At 41.2% G+C, this 16,071-nt stretch overlaps 1 protein-coding gene across 3 annotated transcripts in view; it reads right to left on the reverse strand.

The window, feature by feature from the left end:
• DPYD (dihydropyrimidine dehydrogenase) overlaps positions 1–16,071 on the reverse strand; it is a 608,504-nt gene that overhangs the window by 285,399 nt on the left and 307,034 nt on the right. For all 3 annotated transcript variants that reach the window (XM_063136148.1, XM_063136158.1, XM_063136141.1), the window contains one exon: positions 4,618–4,802. In XM_063136148.1, the coding sequence (XP_062992218.1) occupies positions 4,618–4,802 (185 nt within the window). The remainder of the gene's footprint in view (positions 1–4,617; positions 4,803–16,071) is intronic.

Here is a 16,071-nt window from a genome sequence, read left to right on the forward strand (position 1 = left end):
CCATTTTTTTTTAGATTAAAGGGGCCATGTGCGCAGGAGCGCACCAACAGCAAAGGTAGGCTTTTGTTTTTTGTTTCCCCGCTCCCCCTGCCCCGATTCCCCCCCGCAATCTCCGATCCCCCCCCGCCCGTGATCTCTGATCCCCTTGCCCTCCCTCCCTCCCATGATCTCCAATCCCCCGCCCGCCCACGATCTCCAATCCCCCCCGCCGACCCGTTCGTGATCTCAAATCCCCCCCGCCCACCATCTCCGATCCCCCGCCCGCCCATGATCTCCAATCCTCCACCCGCCCATGATCTCCGATCCCCCCCATCCTCCTGGCTCCGGTTTCCCCCACCCCCCTGGCTCCGGTTTTCTGCCCCCCGATGTCCCCTGGCCTCCGATTCCCACCCCCTCAATGTTCCCTGGCCTCCAATTCCCCCCCCCCCCCCGATGTCCCCACCCTAGCCCTGATGGCTGCAGCGTTCCTGTGGAGTGCTGTGGCCCATCCGCCGCTTTTCCCGGCCACTTGAAAGTAACTGCGGTAGCCAGGAGGAGCAGCGGAATGGGCTACACTGGGTCAAAAGTGGTGCAGGTTACCCCAGGCCCAGGGAGGTTTGACCCCTGCCTGAGCCCGGGATCCCCTGTGCATCATCTGGATGCACAGGGACGAGCCCAGGCCTCGCACTGGGCTAGCCTGCCATCTAGCAAGGCCCTGGGAAACTTTGCAGACCCTCTTATTTATTTATTTATTTATTTATTTATTTATTACATTTTTATACCGCCCAATAGCCAAAGCTCTCTGGGCGGTTCACAAAAATTAAAACCACAGTAAAACACCCAACAGTTTAAAACACAATTACGAAATACAGTATAAAAAGCGCAACCAGGATAAAACCACACAGCAAAGTTGATATAGGATTAAAATACAGAGTTAAAACAGTAAAATTTAAATTTAAGTTAAAATTAAGTGTTAAAATACTGAGTGAATAAAAAGGTCTTCAGCTGGCGACGAAAGCAGTACAGTGTAGGCGCCAAGCGGACCTCTCTGGGGAGCTCGTTCCACAACCGGGATGCCACAGCGGAGAAAGCCCTCCTCCTAGTAGCCACCTGCCTCACTTCCTTTGGCAGGGGCTCACGGAGAAGGCCCCCTGTAGATGATCTTAAGGTCCGGGTAGGTACATATGGGAGGAGGCGTTCCTTCCTCTTCCCTTATATATACCCAGATGACATTTAAGATCTTCAGAGGAGGTCTTGCTGGTCATTCTGAAATGAATGGAATGTGACCATGAAGAACCTCGAGAGCAGGCCTTCTCTGTAGTGGCACCCACCCTCTGGAAAACCCTCCCTCGTGCAGTTCAGGAGGTGGAAAATACAACATCCTATAAACGCCTCCTGAAATCACATCTTTCCGCATTGGTTTCTCCTGGACTGCTGCTCAGTTTATTTTGGTTTGACATGGTATTTTGAAACCTTTAAAGCTTTATATTATGCTTTTATTTGCTGGAGTTTTAATGGTTTTAATTGTGAACTGCTGAGGAAACTGTATAAAAATGTAACAAATAAATACTTGACTTCTGGCAGGATATTCCACTATGAAAGCAGTATGAAAGTGGTATATAAAAGGCAGGATCTACACTACCGCTTTATAGTGCTACTGCAACTGTTGGGGCCCATGACACATCTGCACCAAGCAGGATATAACACTATGAAAGCAGTATGAAAGCAGTATATGGTCTGTGTCAATGGGCCCCAACAGTGGCAGTGCACTTCAATACCACTATAAAGCAGTAGTGTGCCTCCTGCCTTTTATATACCACTTTCATACTGCTTTCATAGTGGAATATCTGCTTGGTGTAGATGACCCCCCGCCCCCGTGTGTGTATCTCCCTCCATTTTGTACTCTAAAAAGACATGGCAAAGAGAAGAAGCTTGTGGCACCTTATTTAACGTACTCCTAGCCTCTTTCTTGTTTTTACTGCAACAGACTAACCTAGCTACCCCTCAGGAAATGGCAAAGGGAGACTCTTTACATCTTCATTCGTGCTGTTTCCGGAAAGTGGCTCCCATGCCATCACTGCAAAATGGATACGTACAAGTAATATGCTGCCAGGAAATATGTGCTCATATTGCTTTATTGCATCCCAAATAAATTCTCTTGACTGACACAAAAATGTGGTTTTCATTCAGCAGCAAATGCTTCTGTAAAGGAATTCTCTAACAATAGAGAATATATGCAGTTTTCTATTATAATAATGAATGAAATACACCCTGCCCTCATGAGGGCCTGTTCTGAAGTCAATAGGGAAGGAACATGGTGTTATGAACTGTTGCGTTAGTCTAAAAGGCAAGGAAACAGAAGCACCGTTCCCAAGGAAAATACAAAATGTATTACTAAATGGCCCAACTACATGGTTTAAGTGCCATGGTATAAAAAGTTTGGAAAAAATAGATAGCTGCTCTTGTAAATCTCAGAATACCTCCACTCCAGTTAATTACCAACTGGAAATTTACTTAGTGGATGTCTCAGATTAATCCAATGCATAGGGGAAATAATGGGTCTGTTCAGACAACACACTAAACTGGGGTTAGGGCTGCTAGCACTTTTCCACCAAGTGGTTAGTGAGCATTATTAAACCATGGTTATGTAGCCACCATGGTTAGGAAAAATGCCGTTCACTCAGCCATCACGGTTAGCTCAAAATGCTTAAGCATCTTGACTTAGGCCTAATCAGCTGTTTATTCAGCTGTTTATTCTGGAATAATATCAAGGTCATCCCTACCGCACCATGTGATGTTCACCAACTCCTGCAGTGATCTAGGGATGACTGCTTTTCCACGGTTTTTCCGGGTCTCTTGCTATGATCCTGAAGTCCACAGCTGGGGTGACCCCCCCCATTCCCGAAGCTGTTGCTGCTTGGTATGAGCTCCTGGCTTGGGAAACAGCCAATCCGCTGTCAGGGGCATTTCCAGCGGTTTCGGACATGTGTGGGAGTAGGCAGCCGCCATTTTTGCAGTTTTTGATTGGCTATCGGTGTGCTTTGGCACCAACCGTGTTGTGTTTTTTTTTTAACACAACCATATCAATGGGCAGGAGCACATTTTAGACACAATACTTATCCCCCCCTGCGTTTCTGTGTATTTGTGCTGGTGTGAATCTCAGAGGAGTTATTTTTTAAAAAATCCATGCCCTGTACTCATCTGTCCAGCCCTGCCCACTTCTCCCGATACACTTTCGGAAACTCCATCACAGGGTGCACGTCCTCCCACAATGGCTCTCTTTTACTCGTGGGAAACTTCCCTCACGTGTGCCCCGTGAGGGATGTTCGCAAATGCAGGAAACCTCACAATTATCCCTCCTCTGTTGCAAAACAGTGGTAGATGTAGATTAGGCCAAGGTGTGTTGTCTGAAATGCACTGGCTGAAAACATTCTGCTCATATGCTGCTACTGCTTAAACAATGTTCTTGATCTGGGATGAAAAACACGGCTGAAAATGACACTCCATTATGGAGATGAGACCCATTTTGGGTACAGAAGGTCAGGAACTGTTTACCCACTTTTAGTTAAACAATCATCAGCGTTTCAAAAACTAAAACCTCTCTCTGTTTAAATATCCATTCAATATTTAAATATGGATGCTTTTCAGCCTGACTAGTTAAAAATGGAATAGTTAGAAAATTGAACTGATTGGTCACAGATAGTTGAGAAAACACGATCACAGTATTTCTTTCTCTTTCCATTTCTTCTTGTATTAATGGGCTCATTTTTATGATGTTCTACAGACTGCATCTCTGTTATGGCTTGTTTACCACCCCAGGAAGGCCTTTTTGAGGAAGCAGAACTAGTAAACAGCAGGACATGCAAGCCGCTCACAGCCCCTGCCGGAGGAATTGTTCTTTCACCTCCTTGAGCGTGTTGCTTACACAAGTTTTGCTTGCATACACTTCTCTCCACAAGCAAGGGCCCTCTTGCCTTACTCCTGGGGTCTCTTGTGTGACTGTCAGATTTATCTGATAGATAGGCAGCTTTCCTTGTGCAGCTGCCCTTGTGTTACATTTCTGTGTATTTTAGAAAATGCCGGTGTGATCATACCCTATACATAATAATTTCTGCCCCGGGTGACAATGCTAAAAGTATTCTTGTTTGCAAATAAATAAATAAATAAATAAATAATCTTCCATGCTGTTCAAGGCTGTGCTGTTTTAATATTTATAAGCTGTTTTTCCAATTACCTGAGTAAGGTGTCTTATGCAGTGTATTATGCATTAGTTGTATCCCCTTTGGGTAGACAAAGGAATTGATGAGTAAAAGTATTTTTCATTGGTTAACATAAAATATCTCATTAAAAGCAACAACAGTTGCACATACTCCAGCAACATTCACCTTTAACTTACTCAAAGCTTTGTCATTATGCTCCTGTAGTTTTTAATTATCTAACTTTTCCCATTAATAACCCTATTGTCAGACCTGGTGTTGGACTGATCATTCTGTAGTATGATCTTGGAACATTTGAACTGTTCTTTCAGTACAGACAATCTAAAAAGATGAGAAATGGGGAAGAAATCTGTACCCATCAGGGTGAAAAAAAAAAGAAAAAAGATGAAGCCAGAGAAGACACCACTGAAGACTGACCTACCTGTATGTATTTGTGCATGTACCACGAAGCTTGCTTTCCGTCATTCACAGATTCCACTGTAGTGTTGGCCAGTCCACTAATGTCACCTCCTGCGAAAATCCCCGGCTCGCTTGTTTGCATGGTCTCTAGATCAACTTCAGGGAGGCCCCATTTGTTAAACTTGAGAGGGTGCAGAGCCCCTTTTACTGTATAGAAAGGAAAGCAGGGGGAGGGGACAAAAAATAGATGACACCAATATACATATTAAGTAAAACAACAGTTTCAGTGATGCATATCATCTGGGACTTGCAGGCTTGAACTGCAAACTCCAAAGTCTGAGGCAGAGGCCTACGCACTAGACAGCTACTGTAGACAGTATATGCTCAGGCCTCAGAGCCATCTTGAGGTACAGAAGGGAACGTGTGAACCGCCCAGGGAGCTTCGGCTATTGGGCAGAATAAAAATGCAATAAATAAATAAATAAATAAGGGAAGAAGAGTGTGTAGCAGTATTGGCTCCCATGATTGTCAGGTAGTATGAAACCTCTGGATTGTCCTGGTCTAGTATAAATCCTAGGAACCTGTTTTTTGGTTTGTTTGTTTTGTGCTTTTGTCCAGTGCATTCTTGCTAAGTGATGGTTCAAAACTAGGGAGCACTTAATGACAAACAGGAGAGTTTTCTCCTCTCCTGAACTCATTTCAATGAAGTTTGGGCTTTGCATGGACTGAATTCTCCAACAACAAGCCCCTGCCACTGAGGACTTCTCTTAAAACTCTTCTCTGGCAGCAGGTAGAGGGTTACTGCAAAGCCTCCCTTCCTCTTTGGTGTCTTGATCACTGAATTGGTAGCATCCAGGAAACGGAGAGCATGGGAAATTGAGCTCTCCAGGAGACCTGAATCCTTTATATGGACATTAGGTGCCTTGAATTATGTTTCCCAGACCCCCTGTTATCTAGTGTCAGGGTGATGCCATTTCAGTGTTCCAGATGCCAGGGAAGGTCTCTCAGAAAGTCCTCCTGCAAGGCCTTCTGACTGCCACTGACATTACTAGGGCAATGTTGAGTTAAGAGAAGGACCTTGGAGCAGGACTGCTGACTCACATGGATTGGCGATGGCATTGGGGACTTGTTCTGCTTCTGATGGGGTGCAACAGTCTGAATGTCAGAACGAGGCTCAGGAGAAGAGGAAGAAGAAAGAATTACTGTACTCCAGCTCAGGCTGTTGAACTTGGGAGCCCTGAGTTAGATAACACACCCTCTGGTCTCGGTTAGGGTTGGCCAACCATTGCCCTGTCCTGGTCTCAGTAGGCAGGCATATAGCTGGAGTTGTAGACCATTCTCTACACTAGAGATGTGAAGGCCCAGGAAAAAGCCAAAAAGATACAGGGGGGAAAATCATTTCCCGGCTCCCGTTTTTCCCCAAAACCTTTTTTTGTTTTCCCCCAAAAAAGTTGAAAACATGAAAAAATGGATTATGGGATGTTTTATTTTAGCATGAAGAATACAATGTTTAAGAGAAGGTGTTCAGATATTTACTTCTCCAAATGATTTCTAAAAACTATCTACAGTATCAGATTATTACAATTTCTGTGCACCAAGGACAAGCAAGGTTGCAAACTGAGGCTACAACCCTCAAATGCAAGAGCAAGATGCATTTCTGCTTCTAGGGGACAGCACTGCCATTGAAGCAGAGACTGAAACTAATAGTGATAGCTATAGGTCAGAAAAGGAGTCTGATTAAATTTCATGCATATTCACTGAATCTTAGTACCCCGTTTTTTCTCAGTTCTTTTTATGGGAATGGCTGCTTTATGTCTGCATGGCACTGTGGAGGACTAGTGGAGACATAAATAATTTTCTTTGTTACTAATGTTCATGGTTTCTTCTTCTGTTGTTTTTTTTATTGTTTTTTGCCTGCTCCTCATAAACTAGCAAAATCAAAGTGGTTCCTTACAGTTCAGATGTTCCTAACAGTTCATGAGCTTGTAGCTCCATTTGTTACCAAAAAAAGTAAAAATTTAAAAAAGTGAATTCAATTTGTAATAATTGTTTGAATACACTGTACTTTTAATATACCAAACGTAATAATTTTATTCCAAACCAACTTGGACATAATTACATTTTATGTTCCTAAAGTAACAAAGTGACTTTCAATCTGTAAAAAATGCTAATATTGTATTATTTCATTTCCCCCCGAAAATTTGGTTTTTCCCCCGAAACCCCCAGAAAAAAACACGTTTTTTTCCCCATGGCTTCACATTTTCCAGAAATATTGCATCTCTACTCTACACATATAACACAAACACCAGAGAACATCCTTTTCCCTGAAACATTTTCTTTCTATGTGCAAAGAATGTTGGTTTTGAATGGAGGAACTGTCATTGATTTGAGTCTGAAATAATACAGTAGTGAATCAGCTTTATCCCTTTAACTGCTGCTTCTAAAAACGAGGCCAAATTGAACAGCTTACAAAGCAAATTGATTCTATCTCTTCCCTATGATAGGTTGGTAAGAGTCATATAGAATCATCCATATCTTTAATTAATCTGAACAGTGTGGTGTAGTTAGTCTCAGGATTAGACTGAGAACAGCTTTAAGTTTTCACTCAGGGCTAAAACAGAAACTTGTTGACATGTCTTTTTTCATTTATACTCTAGAGTAGATGAATGGGGAGAAAGATCTGGATCAGGAACCTAGCATGGGAGCTAGAGGGTTACAACCTTTTCTTCTCCCTGCTAAGTGCCTGATTTGGATCCGGTACACCACACCTGGAATTTCTATTTTTTCCTTAGCAGGGGAAAAGTTAACCCCCCATCCTCCATGTTAGGGTTACACTCTGGATCAGGTTCCAGTCACCTACTCTAGAGTAAAATTTAAAAAAGAATTCCCTGCTTCTGGAGATCAGGCAGGCTCCAACTTGGTATTCCTTCCGTTGCCTCCTGAAACGTCGTTGTTCCAGGAAGCCTTCCCTTAACGACCAGCCATGGTTTATTTTGCACTTCGTTTCTTTTAAAATGTACTTTTGAAGTGTTTTTATTCTATTTTATTTTGTCCACCGCTCTGAAATTCTCAATGGGGAGCAGTATATAAATATTGTCAATAAATAAATAAGGACATGGCTGCTAACGGTTCGGATTGATAACTGGAACCAGAAGGTTCAAACATATAAGACTGAAAGCTCCATCACATCTAGTCAAATGTGCAGCTCCTGTCGCTTCCTGAAAACAGGAAGTAATTAGCCTGATTCAGTCGGGACTTAATGAGGGGTTATTTGCAGCGCAATAATGGCCAGAAGGGGTGGAAGACGCACGAGTGGCAGATGACGTCATGTGAGTAATTCGCAAGTGCCCAGTAAGAAGGGTGCAATAAAACACTCATCGGATGGAGCTCTGACTATGGTCCGCTTGCGTTGGCTGCCTGTACATTTCTGAGCCCGATTCAAGATGCTGGTTTTAACCTATAAAGCCTTACATGGCTTGGGACCACAATACGCCTCTTCTGACATGAACCAACCCGTACACTACGTTCAACATCTAAGGGAAGCTTGGAGGATGGCAAAAAAGGAGAGGGCCTTTTCAGTAGTGGCCCCCCAATTATGGAACAATCCCCCCAACGAGGCTTAGCTGGCGCCAAAATTATAATCTTTTTGGCGCCAGATCCAGACTTTTCTCTTCTCCTAGGCATTTAACAGCATATGAGGAGTTTTTAACTGACCCCAGAATAGTTGTTTTAAATATATATTGTCTATTTTTAAGCTTTTTACAATTTTAAATTTTGTATATTTGTTTTTAATGTTTTAATCTTTGTAATCCGCCCAGAGAGCTTCATCTATGGGGCAGTATATAAATGTAATAAAATAAATAAATAAACTATCATTTTTGAAGTAGTGTCTGTTTTGGTTCTCAACTACAAATCTCCCTGGGTGACTTCGGATCAGTCATTATCTCCTAACCTACTGTTGTGAAGTCAAAATGAGGAGGAGCTCATATGTTGCCTGAGTTCCTTGGGAAAGAAGAGGGTATTCACATAAGAACAGAAGACGAGCCCTGCTGGATCAGACCAAGGGTCCAGCTAGTCCAGTATTCCATTCACACAGTGGCCAACCAGCTGACCATGGGAAACCCACAAGCAGGACATGAATACAACAACACCATCCCACCCAAGTTCCCTAGCTTACTGCCTCTGATACTGGGGGTAGCACATAGCCATCAGGACTAGTAGCTGTTGACAGCCTTCCCCTCCAGGAATGTATCTAACCACCTTTTAAAGCCACATCGTGTGGTAGTGAATTCCACATAATAAGCAAATAAATTATAGATATAATAAATGGAATCAGGAAACAATGAGACCCTGTTATAAAATTGTAATAAAACTGAAAATCATTCTCTTGCTCCTTATGATTTTTTTTTACTTTTTCAATGTAATTTTTCTCTATTATATGTTGCATATTTAGTAAAAACAAGACATTTTTTAAAAAAAGATAGGAAAAAAAGCGCTCCTTAGTATAGCTTCATAGTAAGTCACATTTGGATTTAGGCAATATTTTAGCACATCTTGATATTCTGCATTTAAATGTATGATTTTTGTGTAAGTATTACTGTATCATGGCACCCAGATTTCCCCCCTTTCTTTATAAGAGGGGAGGGGGGGTTAGCATCCCTTGAGGATATACCACACACAGATGCAGATTGCTAAGGTCAATTAAACTGATGTAGCTGTGCTGTCATATATGTAAAAGAGAAACCTGCTAGCATATTACTCAGTTGTCATAGAACAGTGTCAAAGATGTGTTCGGCTTTTACAAGAGATGAGTTCAGGCAGCTGTGATTTGCCCTGGGAAACCCTCCGTAAATTCAAAACTATAATTATAGGAAGGAACTGGGTTTTCATGGTTTCCCATTCTGGATTTCCACATCAGTTGGTTAAATTATGGGATAGAAGAAAAGAACGAGGGGGGTGATAGTGCTGGGGGTTTGTCAGTGGCAGCAGAGGGACAGACAAGTGAGGTTAAGGAGCTTCACATAACAATTTCCTGAGGAAAAAAAAGGGGGGCTGAAGGAAGAAAGGTAAGTGAGGATTTCTAGACAGAGCATGTTCCACAGAAGTTATGTGCAGGTAGGCAAGTGTAAACGATCTTAAAATTTGTGCAAATTGTTTCATTTTTAAAAAAGTATTATTGGCAATCTTGCACAAGTGTGGATGCTCCCAAGTCCACCCACCCAGAGAAACATAGTACTCACTTGTAAAACAAAACAAAACCCAACAACCTTGTCAGTTTCATCCTCTTCAGGCACTACTCCCTTTAGCCCAGCAGAGCCATATTCTGTACTTGCCAAAGGACTTGTCAATTCCATCTTCCACTTTGGCACTTCTGGAGCAAAGGGGTGGGGAAACTGACAAGTTCTTTAACAATTAGGGAATATGGCTCTGATAGGCTAAATGAAGTAGCTGTGGAGAGGATGCAACTGACAAGGATATTTCCAAGAGGGGAATATGTCACTGCAGGGCTACATAACGGACAGGCAGACTCGCGATCATGCACTCTGGCGTATGATTGCCAATTATTTTATTTTTTTAAATGGTAGCATCTGTGCAAATTCCAAGATCCTCTCACTCCAGAATGTGCAAATTGCTGCTTTAAAAAAGAAAAAAAAAGAAAAAAGAAACAGAATTCACATATTTACTCAAATCACTACAGATGGAGTTGAAGTTTGTGGGGTGGGGGGAGGGGGCAGAACTGGGATGAACCTGACAAAATCCATTGTGTTTTTATTCCCCAAACAGAATTCCCATGCATCTCTATGTGCAGATGCATTGCCAAGCCTTCCTTTGAAGTCTTTGCAGTAGCTGATCCTGCAGTGGAAGAGTCAAGCCACTTTAACTGTTTTAAAAACAGCTAGACTCTTCAGCTTGGAACTGTTGGAGTAAAGGAGAAAAAAAATCAAAGAATGCATCAGTTAGTTGAACAGATTTTGATTGTGTGCAAATATAGTTTCTTTGGATAATGGCCACTGGCATGATTGAAAACACTGAGAAAGGAATCTGGGTGGGCAGTGAGCGGGAAGAGAGATGAAAAATGGATTGGACACAGGCACCACCTCAAAGTACATTGGAAGGAAGTAATAATTAGACTCTGTATCTCATTTTTGATACAGTCAACAAAATGCTATTATGACAAATTAATATGAATACCACATAGGGCTGCTAACACTGATAATGCCAAGCACAAAACATTTTGAAATCCTGAATGCTAAGATAAGGCACTGATGGCTTAGACAAAAAAACGAGGAAAGAAACTGTTTTGCATGTTTCAGCAGCTAATTTTAAAACTGGAAATACTGTGTCACTTTCAGGATCAGAAGTGATTAGTCTCCCTTAAAGTCCCACTGCTTGCAAAAAGCTAGACTAAAATAAAATAAACAAAGCGTGCATTTGGTTAAGTCCACTGAAATAATTTGCAAAGTGCCAAGACTCGATTCATTTTCTCCAGGTATCTGAATGCAAAAGAGCCAAATTAGTTTACTATTTCTAAGGATAAGGGATACAAATAATTTGCTAGAACCCTCAATGTGGAAAGAGAAGTGAAGTTCAAGGATGATGGAACTATTCATTAACTATGTTTTTATCGTGCCTTTCTTTAAAGGCATTAATAGTGACATATATGGCTCATTTCCCTCTCATCCAAACACCCTGTAAGGTAAATTTGCTTGGGAGATAGTGACTTGCCCAAGGGAAGGCCAGAGAGCTTCGGCTATGGGGCAGTATATAAATGTAATAAATAAATAAATAAACTACAGACTTTACTCTACCCATGTGGATGCAAGTTGGTTATTTGGCAGTGGCTAGAATGCATTTCTTATACCAGGGCTGAAATCCCTGCTCAGCCATCAAAAATTTACTGGGTCATGTTGGGTCAGTTATCATCTTTCCGTCTAACCCACCTCACAGGATTGCTGTGAGGATAAAATTGGGAACACAATAGGCTACCTTAAACTCCTTGGAGGAAGGGTAAGATCAAAATATAACAAACAAATAACAAAACTAGGAATCAGATATCCAGGCCAATCTCAGCCAGGTCTAGCTTGGTTGCAGCTTCAGAAAGAACATTTCTTAGGACCATCTGATCAAATACATGCTGAGTATCTAAGACAATAGAAGGGATAGATGTTTGCATTCTGAACAGAACAAGATTGGCTATTTCCACCGTCTATGATAGAAATGGAGAAATAGTTGTATTGGATACTGTGGGGCAAGCAATGAAATTATATGTAGGCAAAAGAATCATTCTATGTCACAATAATCACACTGATTGATTGATTGATCATTGGCATCCATGTGTGCCACTTTACAAATATTAGTAGATACTGAACTGAAACACTACTGTCCTGGATCCAGCCTCTGATGCCTTCTCACACCACCTCACTCTCCTCCCTTGTTGCCAGAGCACTCTGGGAAGAAGCCATGGAAGAAATGGCTCTGATGCAGCTATTGGTAATCTTTAGGTAGTATCCAACAAGGATGATATGCTTATGCAACTGACATAGCACCACCATAAGTGACCTCTACCACAATGCTAATAGCGGGAGCCGTTGTGATGGATTTTCCGTGGAAATGCATTGTGCCAACTTACTTTATCGCCACTGCGTTAGAGGCCACTTCCACTACCGCCACAGGAATTGCATCAGAGCAACAGCCCCATTGGACACTGCTGCATGGATCCCCATTTCAGTTCACTGCACTGTTTTTATGCTTTTAATGGTTTAAAATTTTATATACTTGTTTTTAATATTCTGTGTTTTAATATTTGTAAACTGCCCAGAGAGCTTCGGCTATAGGGCAGTATAAAAATGTTAATAATAATAATAATAATAATAATAATAATAATAATAATAATATGTATTCCGATAGCACATGTTTTTCATATTGCCTGTAGCTGTGTCATTTGAGCAGATCATCCACAAATGTTATCAAGAGACACCAGGACAAAGGTAGAAAACAAATATTATTTTGCATACTACATTACAGTTCAAACTGTCTATTTGTGTCAAAGATACCAAATAGAAAAGCATCAACCAATTATAGACCACTTGGGAAGGGGGGGGGAACACCCCAGTAATATTAAGATATATTGAAAAGCCAGAAAATATTTTAATTAGCAAAACAAATCAAATGGAAAAGATTCCTCAAATAAAGCTTTAAAAGTGACACAGTGTGTGCTTGACTGCCATGACTAATTATGTATCCATGTAATGTGTGTTCAATTTGGGCTTATTTAAATAGCAGAAATGCTCATTAGCTGCAGTATATCTGTGAAGCCTCAGTAAACAGTTTAATGGTATTTTATGTTTAACCAATTTCATAAGTTCCTGTAATTTTGGCGTTCGCAGCTCATTAATGTTATTTTTGATATGCATCTTACAGACTTCTTTCACTGAAAGCTGGCAATATATCCTTGGCTGCAGTTGGGAAATATAGTGACTTCTGCTTAAAAACCCTTGGATGGGTTAATCATAAAATAACAACACTTTACAGGATGAGACAGTTCGGTACTTGTGTTGTGAAGACAAAAATCCAAATGCATCAAAGTGGAAAAGAAAAGAAGAAGAAGAACAATAGCAAAAGTCTAAAATGACTTCCCTAGCTTTCTTTCTTAAGGAATCAAATCATAAAGCATGCATCTGGGCTTTGGATGTAACACCAGGTAGGTTCCTCCATGGTTTTGGTACGTCATAAAGGAAGTGAGGGCTTAGCATTGTGTTCAAAGCACTTCATAGGAGAGATTCTCCACCTTGATGCAGAATATGTTCTGTTTTATCACTGTTTTATCACTTGTCCTATTCTGAGCTTGAGGCTACATGGTGCTCCTCACAGTGTACGTGTTGGGCCTTGAAGATTTCCTCTCCCACACAGCCTGAAAATGGAAATAAATGATCACCAAGAAAGGGCAAATGAGAGTGTGGATTTTCATAAAATTTTGATAGGCTAATGCATACATATAATTGCACATTTAGAAATAATTACTATAATTTAAATAGAAATAGGAAGGTTGTGGGCTCTCCCACACTAGAGGCCTTCAAGAGGCAGCTGGACAACCATCTGTCAGGTATGTTTTAGGGTAGATTTCTGCATTGAGCAGGGGGTTGGACTCAATGGCCTTATAGGACCCTTCCAACTCTACTGTTCTATGATTCTATGACATCTCACCACAGTGGGGGAGATTGTGGCCAAGTGATTGGTGTACCTGCTCAGTCTGCTGTCTAGGTGCTCTCAACAGTTGATGGACAACTTCAAGGGCTCAGCTCTTCCTAGTTACATTTCACTTTCTTTAAACTAGTTGGCATAGACAGGCTTTCAAATAGAGAATGTCTTCAAATAGACGACTCTTCTCTGTAAAGTAGAGCACATGGCCGCTCCAATGAGGCCTAAAACATCAATAGAATCCACCTGTTTGCTTGGATGTACTTGTGTGCGTGTGAAATTTTCTTTTGTGAACCAAAAGCAGACATCTACCAACTGCTCCCCTCATGTTCACTTTGTTGGGTAAATGATATTCATAAATGTGAATAAGCTGTGGATGCATAAGGGAATATATGACATCATGGAAGTCAGCACACACTGTGGATGTGTGCAACTAACTCTAAAGGACCAGCACTCCTAACCCTAACCCTAACCCTAACCCTTAATCTCAACAGTCATCTCTGATTGGCTGCTACACACTTGCTCTGGCTGACAAGTGGGCTGGTTCCTCCATCTCCAAATGATATTGTTCCTATCTATTTGAAGGTGATATTTAAAACAAACAAACAGGAGATTCAAAAAGAAAACTTTTGATGCGCCTAAAAGAAAATGTCTTTGTTGGCCTAAGGTGAATTGATTTCCTTATTCTTGGCTCCTTTGTCTAAGACCCTGACTACATGAAAGGTTTCCCACGTGGTCATCTCACCAAAGACTGTTTTTCATAGGAATAGCAATGATATGTTGGGGAAATCTGGATCAGGACTCACTGTGTTGTAGGGTTTGACCATTATTGACTGCACTACATTCCTACCAAAAGTTCCACAAAAGAACTGACACACACACACACAGAGAGAGAGAGAGAGAGAGAGAGAGAGAGAGAGAGAGAGAGAGAGAGAGAGAGAGACACAGCAAAGATGGAATTGTATAAAAATGGGTTGTCCAGTTGAAACTCTTGGAAATTTTAGAATATTAACACTCTGGATTCTTCTGCAACAGACTTTGTATCAAATCCCTCCTTTCAAAATACCTCAGATGTTTTAGCTTAGAAAAAAGGCGAGCGAGGGAGAACATGATTGAGATGTATAAAATGATGGATGATGTGGAGAAACAGGGAGAAAAAATTCCCCTCTCTCATAATATTAGAACCCTGGCTTATTCCGTCAAACTGAATGGTGGGAGATTCAGGACAGACAAAAGGACATACTTCTTCACACTGTGCACAATTACTATGAGATGTTGTGACGGCCTCCAACTTGGTCATCTTTAAAAAGGAAGATAAGGCTTTCAATGGCTACTAGTCATGATGATTATTTATTATCTCCACTATCCCAGGCAGTATGCCTCTGTATACCAGTTCCAAAGGAACATTAGCGGCAGGTTGCTATTGCATTTATGCCTCTTGTGGGCTTCCCATGGGCACCTAGTTGGCTACTGTGCAAACAGAATTCTGGACTATTTATTGATTGATTTAAAACATTTATATCCCGCCCTATATCAATAAGATCTCAGGGCGGCGTACAGACTTGGTAGGGCTTTGCTTTAATCCAGCACAGTTCTTCTTATGTGTTTCTGTTTCACCTGAGAAGAACCTCATACTCTATCTAAACAGCTTCTGTGAATTAAAATTGTTTTTAATTGAGGCTTCTATTGCCAGGGTCCACTCATCATCCAATAAAATCCAAGGCATTTATGTTTGCTTGGTTATTAGCCCCTCAAGCTATGTAGTTCTGTATGGTAAAAACTAATGTTGAAAATATCTTTTTCTCTCTCTCTTTGGTTCTTTACTGTAGCAAATGCGGAAATAAAATACTGTATTCTGGGCTCAGGTCTGGTGCCAAACTTAAGATTTATCAATAGCCTCTTAGTAAGAGCATATATGATATCAACTCCTAGCGAAACCTGGCAAATAACGATAAGCAAAAACTCAGAGTGTAGCTATTCACAAGGGATGTAAACCTATACTTGTGCAGCTATTGGGGAAAGGGAAAAAATAATTACCGAATGATCACGTTGTGCTTCACAGCAGCTGTCTAAGGCAACACTCAGCAACATTGGGCTGGACTTAAAATAGCCTTTTCAAGTAACTCCTCTCTGTCTTATCCCATTTTAAAATAGTTCCAATGAAAATTACGCCCCTTCCATAACTTCTAAGCGGCATTTATCATAAAAGACATTATGTACATTAGGTATTTTTCCATGTTATGTGTTTTTGTTTTCTTGTTTTTACCTCTTATCGTTT

This window comes from Elgaria multicarinata, chromosome 1 (assembly GCF_023053635.1).
Source record: "Elgaria multicarinata webbii isolate HBS135686 ecotype San Diego chromosome 1, rElgMul1.1.pri, whole genome shotgun sequence".
NCBI lineage: Eukaryota > Metazoa > Chordata > Lepidosauria > Squamata > Anguidae > Elgaria > Elgaria multicarinata.